Here is a 20,886-nt window from a genome sequence, read left to right on the forward strand (position 1 = left end):
GTTTGGACAGTGACCACAGCGCAGAGATCGCCAATGTAGGAAAGCGCTGGGTGAAATGCCAAAGGGCAGAAAGGGAGCTCGAGTCACGCGTACACCTACAGGCTGGGTACCACGCGCGACTCCGCTCACCAGGATTGGGGAAGTCCCGATCCCGCCCCTGAGTCGCTGGGACGGACCCGGGCTGTCGCCAAGGATACCTGGGTAGCCAGGAGCCCCTCCCCCACAAGGCCACGCATTTCCGCTGCGTTGGAGCCTTCTGATTGGACGGCCGTCTGGACGCTACCACCAGCCCAGAGCTCGCTAAGGGGTGGGGGCGGGGTCTTGTCCCCGTGGGACTCTCGCCCTGAAGACCTGTGCTAGCAACCTGTCTAGGAGAGGATGGGTTTTTTGCCTCACACAGAGAAAAAGACTGAGGCTCGGGTCGAAAGAGTTTCCACTGCTTCTCCTACTAGAGCTTATGTTCATGCCTCTCCCTGAGAAAAGAGGGGGCGGGAAAGTGGGCAACGCACCCCTACCCGGAGCCTATTCGGTCCCAGGATCTGGAGCACCGGAAGTGTTGGCGACGTGTCAGTGCGCCCTACTCTAAACCTTCCCTCCCAGGCCACCTTTCCTATTCAGCTGCAGGATTCCGGGGCCGCCTGGGCGCTGCACCCCGCCACTTCCGCATTGAACCGCCGCTTCAACCGAACTCCCCACCTCTGCGCGCGCTCCCTCTCGAGCCTGTTGGTTGGGCTGGCTCCTGGGAGTAGCCACGCCCTTTCCCTCGCCCGGAAGCCAATGGACGGGCGCCTCCCGGCTGGGCGATGGGTAATTAATGAGGGCCGGGCGCTGATTGGCTGTAGGGTCGTGGGGGGCTGGGCGGCGGGGTAGGTTGTTCCTGAGGTGGGAGGCGGCACCCGTGGCTGAGAAGGAGGCCTGAGAGCGACATGTCCCCGGCGACTGAAGCAGAGCGGCCCGTGGCGCTGTTTTTCTGAGCCCGGGGCGGCCTGGCGGCCGACTGAGGACGAGGGTCGGCGGAGGCTGCCCCCGCTGTGGTGGCCGCCATGCTGGAGGCCCGGGCGGTTGAGGGAGCCGGCGTGGCGCTCCTGCAACTGCTATTGCTGCTGCTGCTGCCGCCGGCGCTCCGGGGGCCGGGGCTCGGCGTGGTCTGCTCGGCGGGGGCCGGGCTGCCCGAGAGCGTCATCTGGGCCGTCAACGCGGGCGGCGAGGCGCATGTGGACGTGCACGGGATCCACTTCCGCAAGGACCCTTTGGAAGGTCGGGTGGGCCGAGGTGAGAGCCCCTCAGCCGAGCCGTGGGATCCGGGGCCTGCCGTGCTGGGCGCAGTCGACCGAGGGCTGCGGGCTCTGAGCCCCTTCCTCGACCCTGGGGCCACGTCTCCGGAGCCAAGTCCGTCTCTGCGGTTTCCTCCGGGACCCGGTCAGAGCTCAGAGCCTGGCGCGGTCTCGAAGCTACGAAGAGAGATTGAGGCAGAGTTGGCGAGAAGTTATATTTGGACCTCACATCCTGCATTTTCTTAACCCCTCTCTTCCAGCCGATCTGGGAAACCAAAGACGAGGGCGGCTTGTTGCCACCTCGAGGCCTCACGGGTCGTAGGTTATCAGTGTCCCAGGCCTGGGTGGTTTTGCTGTGCTGTATTACGACCGTTCCTGCTAGATTCTTGCCATCCCAGAAATCGGCCGCTTTCCTTGCCCCTTCTGCAGGAGCGGGGTTGATTCTTAGCCGGAATAGAAAGGAATCTTCGAAGACGATGAGCCAGGAAAGTTTGATTGTAGCCTCCTCCTGCTCCCCCCTTTAGAGTGAGGACTGTGTGTGCTCAAAAGTAGAAGCTGAGGCCACCCCAGAGGGTGGTTATACTGAAGCCATCCTGCACGTGAGGCTGGTGGAGTGTCAACTGGGTCAGCCAGTGGAACCTTTGGAGTATTCTATCCGAGAGTGTGTAGAGCGTGTAGCGCCTACCCTAAGAAGTCTTGAGGGGTAGGATTCCAGTGTATGGGGAAAATGATTCTGACTTAACTGACCAGCAACAGTAGTTTTCACAGAGCTGCGCAGTTCTCAGAGTTAGTGTAAGAATGGCGGGGTGGGGGTGGGGGTGGGGGGGAGCTGGCTAAAAATGCGGATTCCAGACCTAATAGATTAAACCCACGTTTCTGCACCAGGGGCTTCTGATGTTGGGCATCCTCAGACCAGACTTTGGGAAAATCTGCTCTAGACGCTTTCTTCTGTTAAGTGGGATTGGACAACAGGTTTAAGAGGGAAGTTCCTTATTTCGTGTGTTGGAAGGAGATTTATGTTGTATGCTGGGTTCAGAGGCTGCCAAATTGGCAGTGTGCCATCTCCAGAAAGCTAAGAGACAGACTTTCTCTCATTCTTTCCACGATGCCCAGATTTGGCTCTTGCCTTTACGAAAGGGTTTAACTTCGTTCTTCCAAGTTAGTTGCAGTGTCCTGGAGTTTGTTGTATTCGAGGGTTTATTGCTTCCATACATGTGAGGATGTTGGGACACAGGGCTGTTTTCTGAAGTTCTGTGTTTGTCTTGGAATTTACTTAGCCCTGGCATGTAGGTCTCAGTGGCCCGGGTTCAGCCGAGTCAGGGCCCCGGTCTTTAGCAGCTGTAACAGCAGCCGAAGCCAGACTTCACATAAGCACGAGGTCACTGCTGTCTCCATCCTGGACCCTTCCTCTTTCTTCATGGGTGTGGGCAGGGAGGAAGGAGCTCTTGAGGAAACTAGAGACCGTTTGTGGACTTTGCCTCTTGAGATAGGAATGGTGAGGACGCGTGCAGATGGTTTCTTTCACTTGACAGATACCAGGCTTTACATATTACATGATCCTATTAGGTTTATTGTGCAGAGGAAAAAGCTAAGACCATGCAGGTTCAGTTCCCAGTTCAGAAATCCTGGTTTTAATTTGCTGGTGCAGGTGATTTGCAGGGGGAGGGTGTGGTGCTGATCAGCAGTCAGCCAGGCTCTCTGTCCTTGGGTTATTGGCTCATGGTTGCAATTTCTTTGGAGGGGTTTATTGTAGCAGGTAAAATTACATGAGACCTACCAAAGCTCGTGCGTACTGGAATCCTGTCTTGGACCCCAGCCTTTGGGGTGCTCTATAAACAGAGGTTCCCTGCTCCACTCTGTCAGAGTGTAACAGACAGGGGCCATGAATTGTAGCGGTAGGAAGGGGTGGATGGAGAGTGGAGGCTGGTTGTCAACTGTGGCTTGGACCAGCCTGTTGCATCATTGCACTTACTGGGTTCCTGACTGAGAGTAGCATTTTGGTGGCCTTAGATCTGGGTCTTCGATTCGATTCAGCTTCCATTCTCCGGAGGCATCTCTGTAGTTTCTGTGCTAAGGAGTCGGTGCCACCAAGGGAAGTGTAGCTGTTCACTCTGCCTTCCCTTCCCTGGCACTGTTTGGGTGGGATGTGCCAGGTATTTGGAGACCCTTGCTCCATGCAGCTATTACACTAATTGCAGTAGGAGCTGTATGTCTAATTTCTTTTGCCACATGCCGGCGATACTGTTTCCAGCATTGGTTCGTTTTATGTTGAATGGATTTAGGCATTTGTTGCCAAGTTCATCCAGATAAGGGTTTGGCCTGCTTTTGAACTTGGTGTTTCTCTATAGTGTCTTTGTAGTTCAGCATTCTTGTAACCGTGAGTGGCTTAGGGCACCTAGTGGCTTTTGCTTTCAAAGGCACTTCATAATGTTTACTGAATTTCATTTCTGCCTTGAGGGTAGCTAGTGCTCACAGGAGATCCTCATGGCCTGGGAAAGGCTTTTTCAACTTGTGGGCTTCACCAGATGGAAATATCACTATAGAGTGCTCAACTTGGGGCTTTGGCATGCTGCAAATTCCAGGTTCTTGCTCATTCTGGGTTCCTCCTGACTCAGGAGGAAAAGGCCTGGTTATTTGGCCTGAGGGCCCAGGACTTGGCCTGGTTTTAGGAGAGGCTATTTCCTCTTCATAGAAAGATATCTGCCAATCATTTGTATGACCTTGAAGAACAGGCTTTATCTCTCTGGGCCTTGTTTTCCTTTGTACTATAACTTCTCGTGCTCTAGAAATCAGTGACCTGAGTCTGAAAACTCTCTTGCCCAGAGTGGGTTTAAGTGTCTCTATCTTTCTCTGTTCTTGATAACCTTTCACAAGAAGTTATAAGTAGGCAGAACATGGTTCCAGAGGGGAAAAAAGGTGGCTAAGGGCCTGAACCTATTAGATTACTAATTCTGCAGGCCTAAGGAAGACCCTTTTCTGGGCAGCCTTCCTTTTGGCTGGGGAGGGATTTGGCTCTGGGGAGATTAGAGCATGAAAGACGCTGAGGGTCACTGCTGTGTCTGATTTGCTTAAGGCTGTGGGATTTGTTTAGAATTTTCTCTCCATACTTTCGCCTAAGAGGCCGGCTTCATCTGCAGGCCCTCTCAGTAGCAGAAGTTCACAGGTAGAGAACTTAGGTAGGCGGTATCCCCATTTTACAGGTGAACAAACACCTAGAGATAATAATCTGTTCCAAATCATATAGTAGTTTGCAGAGCCAGGGTTCAAATCCAGGCCTGTCTTACTCTCAAACTGGAGCTGAATTTTTTAAGTCGCCTGGCTCCTCCATTGTCCTGAACTAAGTAAGAAACAGCAGACGTAATGTAGGCCCTTTGGCCCTTCCTTTTTGATTAACCGAATCCTCAAGGTTCCCCGCCTCAGTGCATTCAGAATAATTCTTTATGGACTCGCCTTGCGTGAGAAGGAAGTGACTGAGAAGAATAAGCTAGCGGTCAGGTGGGAGGCCTAACCTCGGGGTGGCAAGGGTGGGGTGGCAAGGGTGGAGTGCCACAGCAGCTCTGCAGTGGTGGTCTCGTGTAGGACAGCTTCCAGCTCATTCTGGCTTTTTCACTGCTGTGGTTCCTCACCGCAGTTTTCCAATTTTTTTATTACTTCCATTTCCACTTGGTCCATTCCCTAAACTCCTGGGAGTGGAGGCATCTTTTTTTTTTTTTTTTTTTTTTTTTGGTGCTTATTGTGTGCATATGCTTGCCTGGGTGGCATACCTTTATGTCTGTCTGTGTCTCTATGAGGCACTGTATTAAGATGTTTACAGATCTCCCTACATGCAACCTGTGGGATAGGTTGTTATCCCCATTTTATAGGTGAGAAGACAAATCGTTCCACACCACATGCTAGGCGGCGGAGCCAGGATTCAAATCCAGGCCTGTCTTACTCTCAAACTGGGGCTGAATTTTTCAAACAGCCTGGTTCCTCCATTGTCCCGAACTAAGAAGCAGCAGACATAATGTAGGCCCTTTGGCCGCCTTCCTTTCTGGTTAACTGTCTGAGCTATATTGTGCCAACTTCAGCAGTGTGCTGACTGTGTACACGTCACTGTATTTTAGAGAGATCTGTTTAGCTGTGAATACCTAAAGTCTAAAGGGGAAAGAAAGAAACCCTTTTTACTGCTGCATCACTTGGGACTTGGACAAGCATGTGGCAGATCTCCTGGGAAAGCCACTTGGGCTTTACAGGAAAAATATTTAAAGGTAATTCCAAGGTTGTTAAGTAGTTTTTATTCACATGGCTGAGTTTTGTTAGTTGTGAGACTGCGGCTCTTACAGATTACATTACTGTCAGTTTCTCACTTTTTCCGCTCACGAGAAAGAAAGAAAAAAGATTCCCCACACATGTACAAAATTTCCTGTGTATGTAAAAAGCAAATGTAGTTAATGTTCCAAATTTGTAAGGATCATGGTCCTCCTGGAAGAAGGGAATTCTTAGAGCTCAAGTGGAAGAGAAATAGCAGTCTTTTAATCTTCATGGTATAAGGGTTTGAGCCTGGGAAAGAGCTGAGGCATGTTGGCAGTCCATCCTTTGTAGTGCTACTTGGCCACCCTTTGATTTCTTGAGAAGAAATAAAAAGAAAAAAGCCTGAAGACAAAAGCGCAATAAGTTTCCTGTTGCATTGTCTCATCAGGTCCATCTGATGTCACGGCTAACTGTTCACTTACAGGAACTGTTAACAGTTATGTTTATTTTTTTGAGGGCTTGACCTTAGCCGCTGGCTCTTTAGTTACTCTTTCACCTTCCTTAGAGATAAAAGATCCTGGTGGAGTTGTGGTGATTCAGATGATAAAGCTCCAGGGATGACTGCTCTTGGACATCTCCCAAAGGATCTAGGTGCCAAATGTCTTCAGAGTCATCATGTGAGATTGGAAGGTGGTCTTGAAATCTTAATCCCAGGCTGGAGGAGAGACTAGGCGGGTGTACTGAAATCATTGCTAAGTCTGCAGTTTGGAAAGTAGATTATGGAGCACTGGGAAACCTCACTGTGTTTACAGGATAAAGGAGTCAGAGAAGCTGCTCTCTGAAGGAGGAAGCATAGCTATTCATCTCTGAGGCTGGAGTGCGGTCAGTGTCTAATATTTGAGGCAAGACCCCGGTTTAATTTGTTATGTGGTGGGGGGAGAAAAACATGCGTAATCTTGTCTCCTACTAAGGTTGGGGGAAGAAGGCTGGGGGCAGTAGAGGTTTTTGGCTTTTTGATACTGACTCAAGGTATGTAACTTTTTACCTTTTTTTTTTTTTTTTTTTTTTTTTTAATGTAAGCTTTACCCTCAGTGTGGGGCATAAACACTCCTGACTCTGAGGTTAAGAGTCACGTGCTGTATCAACTGAGCCAGCCAGGCACCTCTAACTTTTTACTTTTACCCTGCCTTATTCCTTATCAGTGTGTGAGATGGGAAAGGTGGCTCCCCCAGGACTTGGGCATCTTAGGCCAGAGGTGCCAATAGGACCTTGGCAGATTTTTTTTCCTGCGAGGATGGCTTAGCCCTATGGAAAGAATAGCATGGCTTCACTGCTCCTCAGGGACCTCCTTAGTTGCTGTTTGTTGGTTCAGCGAATCATCTTGAGTGCCTATTTATGTGCCAGGGACTTTGTTAGGTGCTGGGGCTACATTAGGAACTTTTTGGTTCTGAACTCTTTTGGATTAACTGGGGATACGTTCAGGAGAGAGTAGGTGAGGTTGAGTTTTGTGAGTTTGCGGGAAGTAAGGTGCTTGCATGTAAAAGAAATTAGAGAGTATCACGCCCTTCTTTTTGTGAGCATGTTTCTCTGGTATTTACCACCCTTGGAACTTTGTGAATGAAAATTATAAAAAGCAACTAAGCTGGTATCTTATTTGTAGTAAAGACAATGCAGAATGACTTGCCTAACATTTCCTGTTTGTTTTAGACCCTTGAGCTTTTCTGAATGAAAAAAACTCTTTGAACTTAATGGTCTTGCAGAGTTCCTGGCCATCCCCCCCTGTTTTATGAGGTTTCTCTGAAGCTCCCCTCTCAGGGAGCCAGGAGCTGTAGCTTTTGCCTGTTTTCTTCCTGTCACTCTCTGCAGTTGAGGAAAGTCATTTTAACAAGCTTCTAAGAAGTTCTTCTCTGAGGGTTAGGGAGCTCTTGGGGTGATTAGTGTTTGGTTTCTTTCACTTTTTCTTCCTTAGAGCCATTAGGCTCTCTGATGCTTGCCTTTGTGTCTGGTCTCTTTAAAGCCAGATGCAGAGGGGGTGGCCCCTTCCCCTGGGAGGGTTACTAGCATTGCCCCAGAAATGGCTCTGGCAGTTGTGGGGTCTCTGCAATTTTTGTGTGTCTTGCCTCTGATGTGGTGTCTCTTTGTCTTTTGTCCCCAGCCTCCGACTATGGTATGAAACTGCCAATCCTGCGTTCCAACCCCGAGGACCAGATCCTGTATCAAACAGAGCGGTACAATGAGGAGACTTTTGGCTACGAAGTGCCCATCAAGGAGGAGGGGGACTACGTGCTGGTGTTGAAATTTGCTGAGGTCTACTTTGCACAGTCCCAGCAGAAGGTGAGGCCTGGTCAGTGGGACATTGCCACTCTTGGATAGTCCCCTGCTATGGGCCAGAGAATGTAAGAGCCTCCCCAGAAGGGAGGAACAGGTGAGCTTTGAGGAGAAGCTGGATTCCTTCTGCCCCTCGAGAAGCGATGTCCCGTTGCTCACAAGGCTGCACTTGCCTTGGGGGTTGGTGACAGAAGGCAATGCCAGACTCTTAGTTCTTGGCAACTAACTGATCCTGGTCGTCTTCCTTACTTGTCAGCACCTTCTTGTTTTTAGCCTTATTCTTTTCCTGTCTCTTCTTATGAATTTCCTTCTTTCCATGTTGAGCATTTTTTTTTTTTTTCCATGTTGAGCTTTTTGTTTATATTCTTTGTTTCCTAAGGCCAGTATGAGACCTTGACCATGAAGGAACATGGCTTTGATTTGGCTCATGTAAAGAACTCTGTACCCTTGACTGTATCCAGCTCTTTCATTTTAAAAATTATTTCTGAACTTGAAGCCCAAGCAGGTACATGATGTCCAGCTGCTAAAGGAGTATGAAGCTGATGGTTTTGACATTGTCTCTCTTTCTTTTTATTTTAATTGTGGAAGGTATTTGATGTGCGACTGAATGGCCATGTTGTGGTGAAGGACTTGGACATCTTTGATCGTGTTGGGCACAGCACAGCTCATGATGAAATCATCCCTATGAGCATCAGAAAGGGAAAGCTGAGTGTCCAAGGGGAGGTGTCCACCTTCACAGGGAAACTCTACATCGAGTTTGTAAAGGTAATGCTCTCCCTCTGCCTTCCCAGCTGAGGAGATGTTTAAAAGAGTGGGGGTGGGGGAATGTTTACTGCTGCGTGGTGCTGACCCCGGTTCTCCCATTTCCCAGGGGTACTATGACAATCCCAAAGTTTGTGCACTCTACATCATGGCTGGGACAGTGGATGGTAAGTGGTGTTTTTAACTTGCTTTTTTCCCTTGGTCTGAAGGATATGATTGAGGAAAGCCTTGGGGGAATAATTTAGCCATTCACTTTTGTATAAACACTTAAAGCCAAATTGTGGGGAATCCGAAGTCAGATGGATGGGGACGGGGTGCAGCATGGTGCTGACCATAGCTTTGGAGTAAGGTCTGTGTTCAGATTTTGCTGCTGCCACTTAATCAGCTGTTTGGTTTTGGACAAATTCCTTTAAGTTCACTGTAAATGGGGCTTAATAATGGTACCTACTGGTGTGCCTTGACCCTTCTAGTCTTGGAATCGCCTAAAACCTGTCTTTATTCTCTTTCTTTGACATCAATTTCCTGGGGGCAGAAAGGGAAAAGGCAAGAGGGAGGAGTCTTTCAGCGTTTCGGTGTGCTGTCGGGCATTGCTCAACCGCACTGGACAAAACCGCACTGGACAAAAGTCCACTTCCGAATGTCTCCTTGTCCTTGGGATCCAGCCTTAGGGTATATCACTTTCTCAGCATTGAGATGATCCTGGCTGCCAGCTTCCCAGGCTGATTTTTGCACAGAAAGCTGGTGTCTTAGTGACTTTTCTCTTCCATTCGGCCTCTGTACCCTTTCCCGACAGAGTCCCTAAGGAGCAGGCAGAACAGAGGGGTGGTGTGTGCTGACAACCCAGGGCCCTGTAGCTCAGCTTTTCCTCAGTTGCTGTGTGAATCAGAAGGGCATATGGGATGGTGGAGGCTGCAGAAGGGATTTGAAAAGGTTAAGTTTTGGGTGTCGAGTCATTGCCACTGTTCAGTCCAGTCCTCACGGTTCTGAAGAAGTAGAAAAGGAAGGTGATAGGAAGCCTCCCTGGGGTAGGGCTTTTACTACATTTTAGTTAAATCTAAAAAAGACTGGTGTTTGCAGCCATCTGCTATTCTCTAGGCCAGGAGTTGTTTCTGCTACATCTGTTTTTTTGCTGTAGACCTTGCATAGGTCATAGCATCTCTTTATTGTGGCTCATTTATGGCTCTTAAGGGTCTCACTTAAACGGTGTGGGTCTTGGGGCACCTGGGTGGCTCAGTCGGTTGAGCATCCGACTTTGGCTCAGGTTGTGATCTCATGGTTTGTGGGTTCGTGCCTTGCGTCAAGCTCTGTGCTGACAGCTCGGAGCCTGGAACCTGCCTTGGATTCTGGGTCTCCCTCTCTGCCCCTCCCCTGCTCGCACTCTGTCTCTCTCTCTCTCAAAAATAAATAAACATTAAAAAAAAATTTTTTTTTAAATGGTGTGGGTCTTACTTAAAGAAGTCTACTTTCTTGTGTCAGATGTACCAAAGCTGCAGCCTCATCCAGGACTGGAGAAGAAAGAAGAGGAAGAAGAAGAAGAAGAATACGATGAAGGGTCTAATCTCAAAAGACAGACCAATAAGAATCGGGTGCAGTCAGGTCCCCGCACGCCCAACCCCTATGCCTCGGACAACAGCAGCCTCATGTTTCCCATCCTGGTGGCCTTTGGAGTCTTCATTCCAACCCTCTTCTGCCTCTGCCGGTTGTGAGAACAAATACCATCCTGAACAGGGTGAAGGGGTGTGGGAAAGAAACCGAACATGTTGGTTTTGGTTTCTGTATTTTTCACAGTGATTAACAGACAAACAAACAAAACCACACACAAAAATTAAAGGAGAAAAAAAGAGGCAGAGTGGGTAGAGAGCAGCCCTTATCCACCACTGGTCCCAGCCCTGCTTCAGTCCTTGTGCTCTCTTTGTGGCTGGCCCCAGCCGTCTCTTTCCTCTCCAGGGTACTTAAGGTGAAGCAGATCCTCCATGTTCAAGGAGCCCCATCTGCACACCTAGTGGAAAGGACTCTGAACCCAGAGCAGACGTGGTTCCTTTTTTTAGGTTAGAAATTAACAGCAGGGAAATGTCATCTTATTACCTGAGAAGACCAGCGCTGGGAGTTGGGTATGTTCTGAAGTTATGTCCAGATAAGTTTTCAGATGTCCTGGGATTGAAAGTGTGTGTGCTTTGTGTATGTGTGAAGGTGTATAATTTGTACGATAAAGACGAAAACAGAAGGGGGATTAAAAAAAAAAAAAAAAAAGAAAAGAAAATTAGATACTTCCTTACTTGGAAGCCTTTCTGGTTTCAGCCCAGTGATGGTTCCACCTTAAGTGTTTGCGCTTTGTCATTGCTTGTCTCCCTGACATATGCCAGTTAGAGGACTGTCTGGTATCCAAGACGATTAGTTTATGTCAGGTCCTCAAGTTGCCTCTGACTTGTTACCACAACAAATCATTTTGATTTCAGTGCCTGTTGGGGACTTTGATTTCTTCTCATTTTTTTCCCCCTTTAATCTGGCCCATTTGAAATCTCTTCTCTCTCTCTCAATCATCCCGCTAAGTTATTGCCAAGAAGGGAAGGCGACCTGGGGATTTGGGGTTCCCTCTGCTTGAATGTCTTATCCTCTACCACCTCACCTTGTTGGTACCTCCCTCCCTGGATCTCTGAGCCAGCAGCCAGGAGGACCTGACCCAGCAGTTCTTTTACTGGCCCCTTTGTAGGGTCTTGCTGCCAGGGGACAGGGATGCTTTCCAGCCTGCAGCAACAGAACACTTGACCTTAAAAGTCTTTTCTGGTCTTTGGATTAGAAAAGGCTTATGTTAGCATAACTTAAGAGCCACCTCAGAGACTTGAGCCCTACTAAGTGACTGACCACTGTTTAGAGTGTCTATCTAGTATTTGATGTTCATTTATTCCCATGTCCTTCTGTGTCACAAGTCAACCAGTTTTGGTTTATGCCTAGAGCTGCCCCAAGAAATTAGACTCATTGTCTGTATCTGGCCCACTGGCGCCTCTTCCCGATCCTAGCAGTCTGCCCCTTTCCTTTCATTTCCCTGTCTGAGCTGCAGTTGGGTTCTTGGTGTGACGGAGCTGAAAGATTTCTAGTCAGCCATAGTCCTGGCAGCTCTGAAGCCAGCCTTAGCATCAAGTGGCTGTCTTCAATCCCCTGGAAAAACTTGTACAGGAAATGAAGGTTCCCTGTTGCCTTTTCTTTCTGGTCACTGTTATTCTTTTCCCAGTTAGAGCAACAATGAGGGAGGACCCAACCAAGCTACACAGAGTTTTGTGGGTGGAAAGCAGCAGGGTTAGCTTCCGCTTGGGCTAGAGCAGCATAGAATCTCAGACCAGGCTCATCTTTTTAGAATGTGTTTAATTTTGTCTTTTTTTTTTTTTTTTTTTTTTTTTTTTTTTTGATGTGTTTGAAGAGCTCCACGCATTTGAATTGCTTATGTGACAAAGTAAGTAGCTCTTGGGCTCATGGCCTGGGTTTTGGCTCTTAATGAGTTACTCTGGGCCAACATTTAGTCCTTTGAGAGTGGGAGCCCTTTATTTTAGCTGTGACTTAGGCCTCAGTAGTAGGGGATTGAGTCAGGCATCTGGATGACTGTGGCCTGAGGCCGCAATAAGGGGAACACTTCCTGGAGTGCTTCACAAAGCTCCCTGCTTTGAAGGATGGCATCCTGTAGCCTTGGTCCGGGGCACCCCTTGCCCAGGGCAATGGACGTCCTGACTAATTGGGCTTCTGACAGTGGCTTTGGTTCCCCTTCCATCAGATCTCCTCAAAGCTGTAGGCCACTGTCAATGGAGTAGACAAGAGGAGGAAGGAGGACTCGCTGCCTCCATTTTGCCTTGTTTGTTAGTTTGCCTGGGTCTTTGAGGAAGGAGGGGTCCCGCCTACTCACCTCAACCCATCCCTTCAGTGACTCAGAGTCTCAGAAGGAAACCCTGGCTCCTGGGGCCATTTCCTAACGGTACTGTAAGCCAAGCAGCTTTGCTTCCAAGCCCACCCCTGTTTCCAAGCTCACTCCTTTCCCCTGAGCCCAGGGATAGGGATGGGCATTTTCCTCTGCTTGTGTCCGAAAGGAAGGAACATCTTTCTATGGCTCACAAAAACTAAAGGAGAAGTGAGGAAACAGGAAGAAGTATGGTGGGGGGCTGGGGTAGAGTCCCCTGGAGCCAAGTCCACCCAGCTAACAGCTGCCCAGGGCTGGTCACAGCTGGCCCATGATGCTGAACTTGAAAGCTTTTTTTTTTGTTCGGGGAGGGGGGGGCTCCTTCAAGATGATATAGGTACATGAAGTTTAGGTTAAAGGGGTGGGGTGGGGCACTCTTTATTTTTATTTTTGTATAGTGTACGTCACAAATTACTCTGTTCGTTGTTTGCTTTTTGCACTGTTTGTTCTCCTGCCTGTATTTTGAGCTAGTGCTAGGACCAGGCAGCTACGCTGTAGGGAGTCTATCTGGGGTTGGGGAGGTGATGAGGGATGCCACTTAGCTCTGGGGAAGGGGAGGCCTGGACTCTTCTACTGGATCCATGCACTGTCCTAGGTTTTTAGATCTCCCTGAGCCCAGCTGGCCAAAGCCAAGAGCAGACGGCCAAGATGAAACTCCTTTTGCCAGGAATGTGGCTTCGGTTCAGTTTCTGGGTGGACCACGTTAAGATGTTCTGCTGGGGATAGACTGAGAGTCTTCAGTGTAGCTCTGATTTGGGTCAGGGACCAGCTGGCCTTTTTGGGTTTCACTCATGCTGACTGAAACATCCTGCCAGGAAATAATCTGTGAGACTCATGTCCCCTAAACCAGATCCATATTTCTGTAACATCTCCACTATGGAGGAGAAGCTGCTCAGTGGATATCTTGAATTCTGGTGACTTGAAAAATGGTTATCTTCGAGTGTCAGTGGTGTTAGACTCCCGGGTGGTGGGGGTGGGGGCGGCACAGGACCTGTAGGGTCACTACCGGCTGGTTTGAGAATGTAACCTTTTCTCTTTTTTCCACTGTTTGCCTAAGAGATACTGGCCTGAAATTGGGAGAGCACATTAGAGGTCAATTAGGCTTTGAAGAGATGGGGTGAAGTTCAAGTTAAGTTTACCTGCCCCTTTCTGTGTCTGGAAACTAATCTGGTTTTGGAATTGTGTTTTGACTTCTTTATCTTTTTAGAGAAGCTTCTGTTTTAAGGAATTTCTCTTCCTTCTTATCCTGCTTCTACTTTCTCCTGGGAAGACCTGGCCATGGCTTCTAGAATCTCAGTTGAACTTCAGAAAACAGCAGCAGTATTTTCCCTTTCCTAGCACATATACTCCTTTCTCTAGAAATTGGCTCTCCTTGGGAAGACCAGGGAAAGAGTCCACAGGTTCTCTACCCTCCCTGGAGATTGGGGCAGGACCCACCCCGGTCAGCACAGTGCCTTTTCCTCTCCTGCTCTGAGCCAGGGTGGGCATTCCCTTTAGATTCAGGTCTGGGCAGGGGTCTTACAGTCCCTGCCGTGGGGCTGCTTCCCCATCCCTTTCTCCCCCTCCCCTTTGCTGGCCGGCTCTAACCTAATTCAAGTGTCTTCTTGCCTCGAGGAGCCTTAATGGCATCAAGTGGCAACGTGTAATATTGTCCTCTATGCCTCTCCAAAGGACCTAGGAGAGCAGGTGAACTTTCCAAAGTGAGAGAGTAACAGATGCTCCTGTTCAAAACAAGGGAGGAGGAGGAGATGCTTGGGCCTCCTTCTGCTGTGGCCCTGGGGGAAAGGAGCCTGGGGTAAGGCTCAGTGATAGTGCGGAAGCAGAACCAGAAACACCCGGGATCTGTTCAGAAATCTTAGAAGTCTGCTTCTCTTCTATGGAAAGATATAATTAGGGATCAAAGAGCTCTAAAAATATTGCAAAGAAGCCTTAATGTTCAAGCTTCAGAGAGATCAGAGTAATTTCTCCCGTTCTGTCCGAGCTAGGACTCTTTCTGTATTTAGACCTCTTCTGGGGCAAGAGGGCTAGATTTCCTCATTTTATTACGAGACCAGATTGGCATCAGTGGGTCAGCTGCCCAGCTAGGGCGGATTTCTTCTTTGTACGTGGGTGGCTTGCTGCCGATCTAGTTTGTCCTTCCCCAGCTGCCTTTTGGGTGGCCTGCCTTCGGCTGCCAAATCATTTTGATAAGAGCAGATAATTTGGGGACTGGCTGGACTGGCAGAAAAAGAGCAGGATGGATCTCTTGGGACAGTCCCCTCCCACCCCCCACCCCCTCCAGGATCATAAAGACAAGGAGCCAGGATTGTGCCGGCAGCCAGGGAAACAGTAGTCCTGTTAGAGTTGGCAGGGAGGGCCCTGGCACCTCTCACATGCAGGCAGTCTTGTGAGGTGGGGGCACACAGCACCAGGAGAAGCAGAACTTCGTTCTCACCTCTATTTTGAGCTTCAGTGCTTTATTTCAGTATGAGGGAAAACAACAACAAACTGAAGTGTGCTTTCCGTCCTTTGAAAGGACAACTGTCAGGAAAGGAGAGCCGAGTTGCCAGGTGGGAGGGGAGAATTGGCAGGGAGAGTCTTTACGGCAAAACCAGGAATGAGGCGTTCTTGACTCCTCTTCCCTGGCGTGTTACGATCCAGGGAATGAAAAGAAATTTGACCCTGGATTAGTTCCCTCTTTGGATCCTCCTTCCACCATGTTCTCACACACTAGGACCAGCTGCCCATTCTGAGCTCAGAGCAGCCTCTTCAACAATTATTGGCCTAACCTGGCTTGTCAGGAAACCACCCCTGCCTCCTTCCCCCCCCCCCCCCCCCCCCCCCGGGCCTGGCTGCTCTGTTCTATACCAAGTACTGGAGAAGAGTGGCAAGTTCTTAGTAGGCCTGGTAGCTCCTAGATTCCCATCCTCTCCCTGCCGCGGCGAAACAAACTGTAGCCACAACATGCATTTACAGCAGCACAGTGAGATGTGATTGAGGGGCTTTGAACCTGGCTGGCCCGGGAAAGCAGTGGGGGGTGGATAGAGCTGTCTTTCCTTCTGGGCTGTCTCCATCTGTCCCTACCCCTTACATGCCCCATCCTACTCCCACCAAAAAGTAAAAAAATCAGGATGTTTTTCACTGTCCATTGCTTTGTGTTTTAATAAACAATTTGCAGTGACACTGTTGAGATTGAGTTTGAACTTGATTGTGAAGAGGTGAAGTGATTGGGTGGGAAAAGGGAGACATGGGGGCTCACTTAGCTGCAAAGGGCTCTCCTGGGACAAGACCGGCGGCTTTTGTCCATTTTAGCCTCGTGTCTCTTGCTTCTGTTTTCGCCGGGATGTTTGGTTAAGAGAATGAAGTTCTGTAAAACTGCCTGGCCATTTCAGCCAGCAGTGCATTCAAGGAAAAATAAACAGTTGTTTTGTTTTGTTTCCACTTTCACTGGAATGCCAGGCCATGACTCGACTCTCCCTCCCAATGCACATCTTTCCCTCAGCTTCCATGACAGCCTGTGGACAGACCGAGCCCTGGGACGATTTTCTCTGCTTTCTCCTTTTCAGGTGTGTTGTCAGTGTTGAGTATACATTGGGAAGGATGTATATGCAGAAAGAGCAGGAAGGACTTTTTCCCCCTGTAATGAATCTACCTTGTTCACAGCTGAGGAGCATGAAACTCAAAAACCTTAATTTACCCCAGGCTAGTCAGTAAACAGTGAAGCCAGGTTTCAAATTCAGTCTATCTGCCTGCAAAGCCCCTGTTCTCTCTAAGCTATAAGGATAATTGTAGATATCCCTTAATGGAGCCCTTGAAATGGATGAGGCACAATGCCAAGCACTTTTACAGAAGTTATTTCTGTTTAATCTTCAACAAAACAGTTGGTATTAGCCTTACATAGGTGAAGTGACTTGCCCAAGGCCATAGAGCCAGCGTAGACGGAGCTAGGACTTTACACCAGGATTCTGGTTCATCATTACTCTCTATTACTCTGATTACCTTTCCTTTCCCCACCATGCTATGTGACTGGCTCCAGACTCCAGAACCTACCTGCTGTATTTCTCCAGCAAGAATGGAGGCTGCTGGTACCAGGAGAGTTTGGCCTACTTCCCTCAGTTATCCCTTAAAGGGCAGAATTCATTGCTCAGCTCCAAGAATGAGGCCAGTGTTGATGGCGTCTGTTCTCAGGGCCCAAATAAACCAGGAGGCCCACAGAGCCTCTTTCTTAGCTCGAGCCCACCCATAACTGGAGTTCTTTACTAATTCAGACCTAGCTGTTACTATTTCAAGTAGCTTTCCGCGAGCTGCCAAATGGGGGAAGAGACCTGAAGAAGCCTTGCTCTAGGGAGTTGCAGGGAGGAAAACTGACAGAAGATCTTGGGCCAAGTGCTGGGGGTTGGGTGAAACCGCTCCTTGGGTCCAGATCTTAATCTCGTGAAGGAAATCAGGCTCCCGGTTGGCTGGAGCCGGTGTGTCGGACCTTTCTCCATACTTAGTACCCCACCCCCCCTCCGTCCCGTATAGAGGAAGAGAGAGGAGTTTTCTCCACATTTACTGGAAAGCTCGTTGCTATTAGCAGTGGTGAGGGGTCAAGGAAGAGAGGACGTGGAGCAGGGAGGTTCTGCAGTGGGATTGCCTCTGTTCTCTGACAGCCTGAGGTGGTAGGCACCTCACTGCAGGACTCTGGCCCTAGAGTCTTAGTTTTGTTTGTTGCCACCCACTTATATGTTAGTAAAAAATAACCCCACTTGCTCTTTTGGCTTGGCCTTGTGCTAAGACTTGCTGTCCTGGGTCTCCTTGCCCCTGCCACTGGAATCCATGTGTGGCTTCCTCAAGCCTGGTCCTTAGCTCATTTCCCCTCAGCTCTCTTCAGTCACCATGCTCTCCCATCCAGCTCCACCTCTTCTCCCCATCTGGTGTGCCTGCCCTCTGCTGAGGGGTCCTGGAGAAAGGCCGCTCAAATATATAGGCATCGTGACCACTCACGATTCACGCTCCCTGGTACCAGCATCGTGCTTTCGTTGCTGGTTTTGATCTCTTCACTACATCCAGGGAAGATGTGTGACTAGCTTGACTTATAAAGGAGGAAACAAAGGCTCAGAGGGGATAGATGACCTGCCCGAAGTCACATAGCTGGTAAGTGACAGAGTGAGGAGTGGGACTAACCACACGCTCATGCTCTTAATGCCATGATGTGCTGTTCTTTAAAAAACAAGACAAAACAAAAAACAATTAAATGAAGGTAACTGATGATGCTGGGTGATGGTTAAATGGAGGTTTATTATATCATTCCTTTTCTGAAAAAGAAAGTAACTCTTTAAGATGTAGTGATATAGGAAATACATGAGCATTTTTTTAATTTAAAGTTATATGGATGCAAAATCTGAAAACTTCTCATTCTCATACCTACTCATCTAATCCCTAGAGGAGAATATAGGTGATGGTCTGGTGAATATCTTTCCTTTTATACATATTTTATATGTACATATATTTATATGTATACGCATATATACATATACACATATTGATATAGATTTTTTTTTAATGTTTATTTTTGAGACAGAGAGAGACAGAGTATGAGCGGGGAGGTGCAGAGAGAGAGGGAGACACAGGATCCGAAGCAGGCTCCAGGCTCAAACCGTCTGTGCACAGAGCCCGATGTGGGGCTCGAACTCACAAGCGGTGAGATTCTGACTTGAGTGGAAGTCAGACGCTTAACTGATTGAGCTACCCAGGTGCCCCTACACAGATTTATTCTGCACATGTGCACATGTTTCTTCAGAATCCATTAGGGAATTATTGGGTCAAACATTATATGCATTTAAAAATTTGGAAGTACTGCCCTCCACAAGGCTCCATGAGTTTTCACTCACCAAGCTTGTGCTGTATGACTTGGGAATATGTGAGAAATCCCTTTTGGAAACAGGTGGGATATAAATATAAATTCTTGCTTTGTAAAAACAGCCCTCAGCCAGGGAGATGGTGACTTGGCTACTAGGGAAGTTACCAGTTCTCAGCCCCAGCCCACAAGGCATGCCTGCAGTCCCAGCTTTGACCCGCCAATTGGATGCATGCCACCTTTAGGAGGGAGTAGGAAGGAGGACTGAAGTTCCCAGTCTTTGCAGAAAAAGCCCTCTGATGTCTTGCTTACCTTGGTTGCACCAGCACCAGGCCCCACCTGCCTGGCCTGGTTTGAGTCAGACTGCCTGGCTACCCTGGGACTGCCCTGGAAAATAGCCACTGTCACACCTCTTACAGCAAGGAAAACAACCAGGAGAGGGACTTGCAGAGCTCAGAGCTGGGGTGAAAGAGTCTGGCCTGTCCATGCTGGCCTTCCCGCATCTAGCCCAGGGAAACCTTGGGTTAAAATTTGCTAATCCGGTAGCTCTGTGTTGTCCTCTTTCCTCCAAACATGGTGTTAGTTTATGTACTTTTCAAAAAACACTTTTTAAAAGAGCCTTTTGATACGCCTTAGAAAGATTGGTGAAGAGAAGTAGCAGCAGATTGGAGTTTATAGCCCTTATTCTTCCTACTCCTTCCATGTATGTGTGTGTGTGTGTGTGTGTGTGTGTGTGTGTGTGTGTGAACAAAGGTTCATAGGTAGTGACCCGAGAGAGTATAGGCCCCAGCTCCAGCTCCCTATACAGGAGTTTTTATTTAATTTTCTTTTGAACAGGAAAAAGTGATCACATGTGAAGTTGCTTTTAAATTTTAAGAGAAGATAAGGCTACTTTGGTTTAACGTTTTCCTTCCGGACAAAGATCCTAAGATGTATATTTTTTAAATATATAAGCAACCCATGATCGTATGCTGGTGACAAAATAGTGCATAAGTAGCTCTCATGTCAAAAGTGACTATATACTCTTTTTAGTTTGTTCCTCCTAATACTGTCTCCTCCCCCGAGGGAACTACGCTTAACACTTTAGTGTATCTCAAGATCTCTTCCTTTGCAGATGCAGATCCATATATTCATGTCCTTTTTATTTTATTTATTTTTACTTTCTTTTTTTTTAAGTTTATTATTTTGGGAGAGAGAGCATGAGCATGCAAGCGCCAGGGGGTGAAGGACAGAGAGAAGCCCAAGCAGGCTCTGTGATATCAGCACAGAGCCTGTGAAGGGGCTGGAACCCATGAACTGTGAGATCATGACCTGAGCCAAAATCAAGAGTCCATGCTTAACCAATTGAGCCAGCCAGGTGTGCCCCCCCCCCCTTTTTGTTTTTCATGTCCTTTTTATTTTAAACAAATGGGATTCTGTGCCTTGTCCCCCCTGTCTCCTCCTACCCCCAATATGTCTAAGCTCTCTCTATACTGGTACATATAGATGGATCTCATTCTTTTTTTTTTTTTTTTATGTTTATTTTTGAGAGCACACATGCGCGAGCACACTTGAGCAAGTCTATGTGCTGACAACAGAGAGCCTGATGTGGGGCTGGAATTCACAAACCGTGAGATCATGACCTGAGCTGAAATCAAGAGTCAGATGCTTAACAGACCAGCCACCCAGGGGCCTGGGATCTCATTCTTTTTAACAGCTGCATAACTTGAATGGATGCAACTGTAATTTATTGTAATTTTTCAATGTTGCAAATGGTTCTGTGGTAAACATCTTTGCACTAAACAACTCTGTGCATAAAAGGGGTAATACATTTGTTACCATCCCTAGAAAGAGAAAAGTGGGGGATCCAGGTAACTATTCCTGAGAACTCTGAGAACAAAGGTTCAGTGAGCAAGGGAGTGGGAAATGGCTGCATTCTGAGCCTCCCTCCTGGTGATTCACAATTAAGTAGCATATTAAAAGTTCTGGAAATTCTTCAGTAACCACTCACTGCTGAGTGGTTTTAAAAGAGTTGTTTGCAAAGGGAAGGACTTTAATTCTTTGTACACATCTATTAAAATTTTCCTGAACGGTTTGGTAAATGCCACCGTGGTAATCTCTCAAAGACAGGACAGTTTTTAGATAGGAACTTGGCCACATACTGTTCCACCAGGCTGGGCAGCTGGGGTGTAGTAAGGTTTGGATTTTGTCCAGGAATGAGGCTAGGTCTGTCAGCCCCTCCCAAGCCCCTTACATAAGGTGAGAACGACACAGCAAAGCCTGGCATAAATTAAGTATTGAGGCTGACCATGGGGAGAAAGGTGGAGTTTCACTCTGGCCTAAGTCTGGGTAAGATGTGATACCACACTTAGAAGACACACTACATCAGTTGTAGGCCCAGGCCTCCGACACAGAAGACTGTTGATCCAGAATCCCTAGAGAAGGAGCCAACCAGGGGTGTGAGAGGAGGGCCTCAACCCACCCTTCACCCACTCAACCCCCTGGCCCACCTCTTCCAATTGGTGAAGTCATGGTTAACTTCCAGGGCT

General features: G+C 48.2%; 1 protein-coding gene across 3 annotated transcripts; it reads left to right on the top strand.

The window, feature by feature from the left end:
- Nucleotides 1-556: 556 nt before the first annotated feature.
- Nucleotides 557-15,702, top strand: MLEC (malectin). Of its 3 annotated transcripts, none has more exons than XM_019467251.2 (5): nucleotides 557-807; nucleotides 7,663-7,841; nucleotides 8,424-8,600; nucleotides 8,707-8,764; nucleotides 10,074-15,702. In XM_019467251.2, the coding sequence occupies exons 1-5, from the start codon at nucleotides 804-806 to the stop codon at nucleotides 10,301-10,303; spliced, it is 648 nt and encodes a 215-aa protein (XP_019322796.1). In that variant the 5' UTR covers nucleotides 557-803; the 3' UTR covers nucleotides 10,304-15,702. The 3 variants fall into 3 exon arrangements, with proteins under 3 accessions (XP_019322796.1, XP_053758082.1, XP_019322795.1); XM_019467250.2 differs by lacking the exon at nucleotides 557-807 and adding an exon at nucleotides 880-1,272; XM_053902107.1 differs by lacking the exons at nucleotides 557-807; nucleotides 8,424-8,600; nucleotides 8,707-8,764 and adding an exon at nucleotides 872-1,272.
- Nucleotides 15,703-20,886: the final 5,184 nt, after the last annotated feature.

Source organism: Panthera pardus, unplaced genomic scaffold, assembly GCF_024362965.1.
Source record: "Panthera pardus isolate Hobbes unplaced genomic scaffold, ASM2436296v1 HiC_scaffold_15, whole genome shotgun sequence".
NCBI lineage: Eukaryota > Metazoa > Chordata > Mammalia > Carnivora > Felidae > Panthera > Panthera pardus.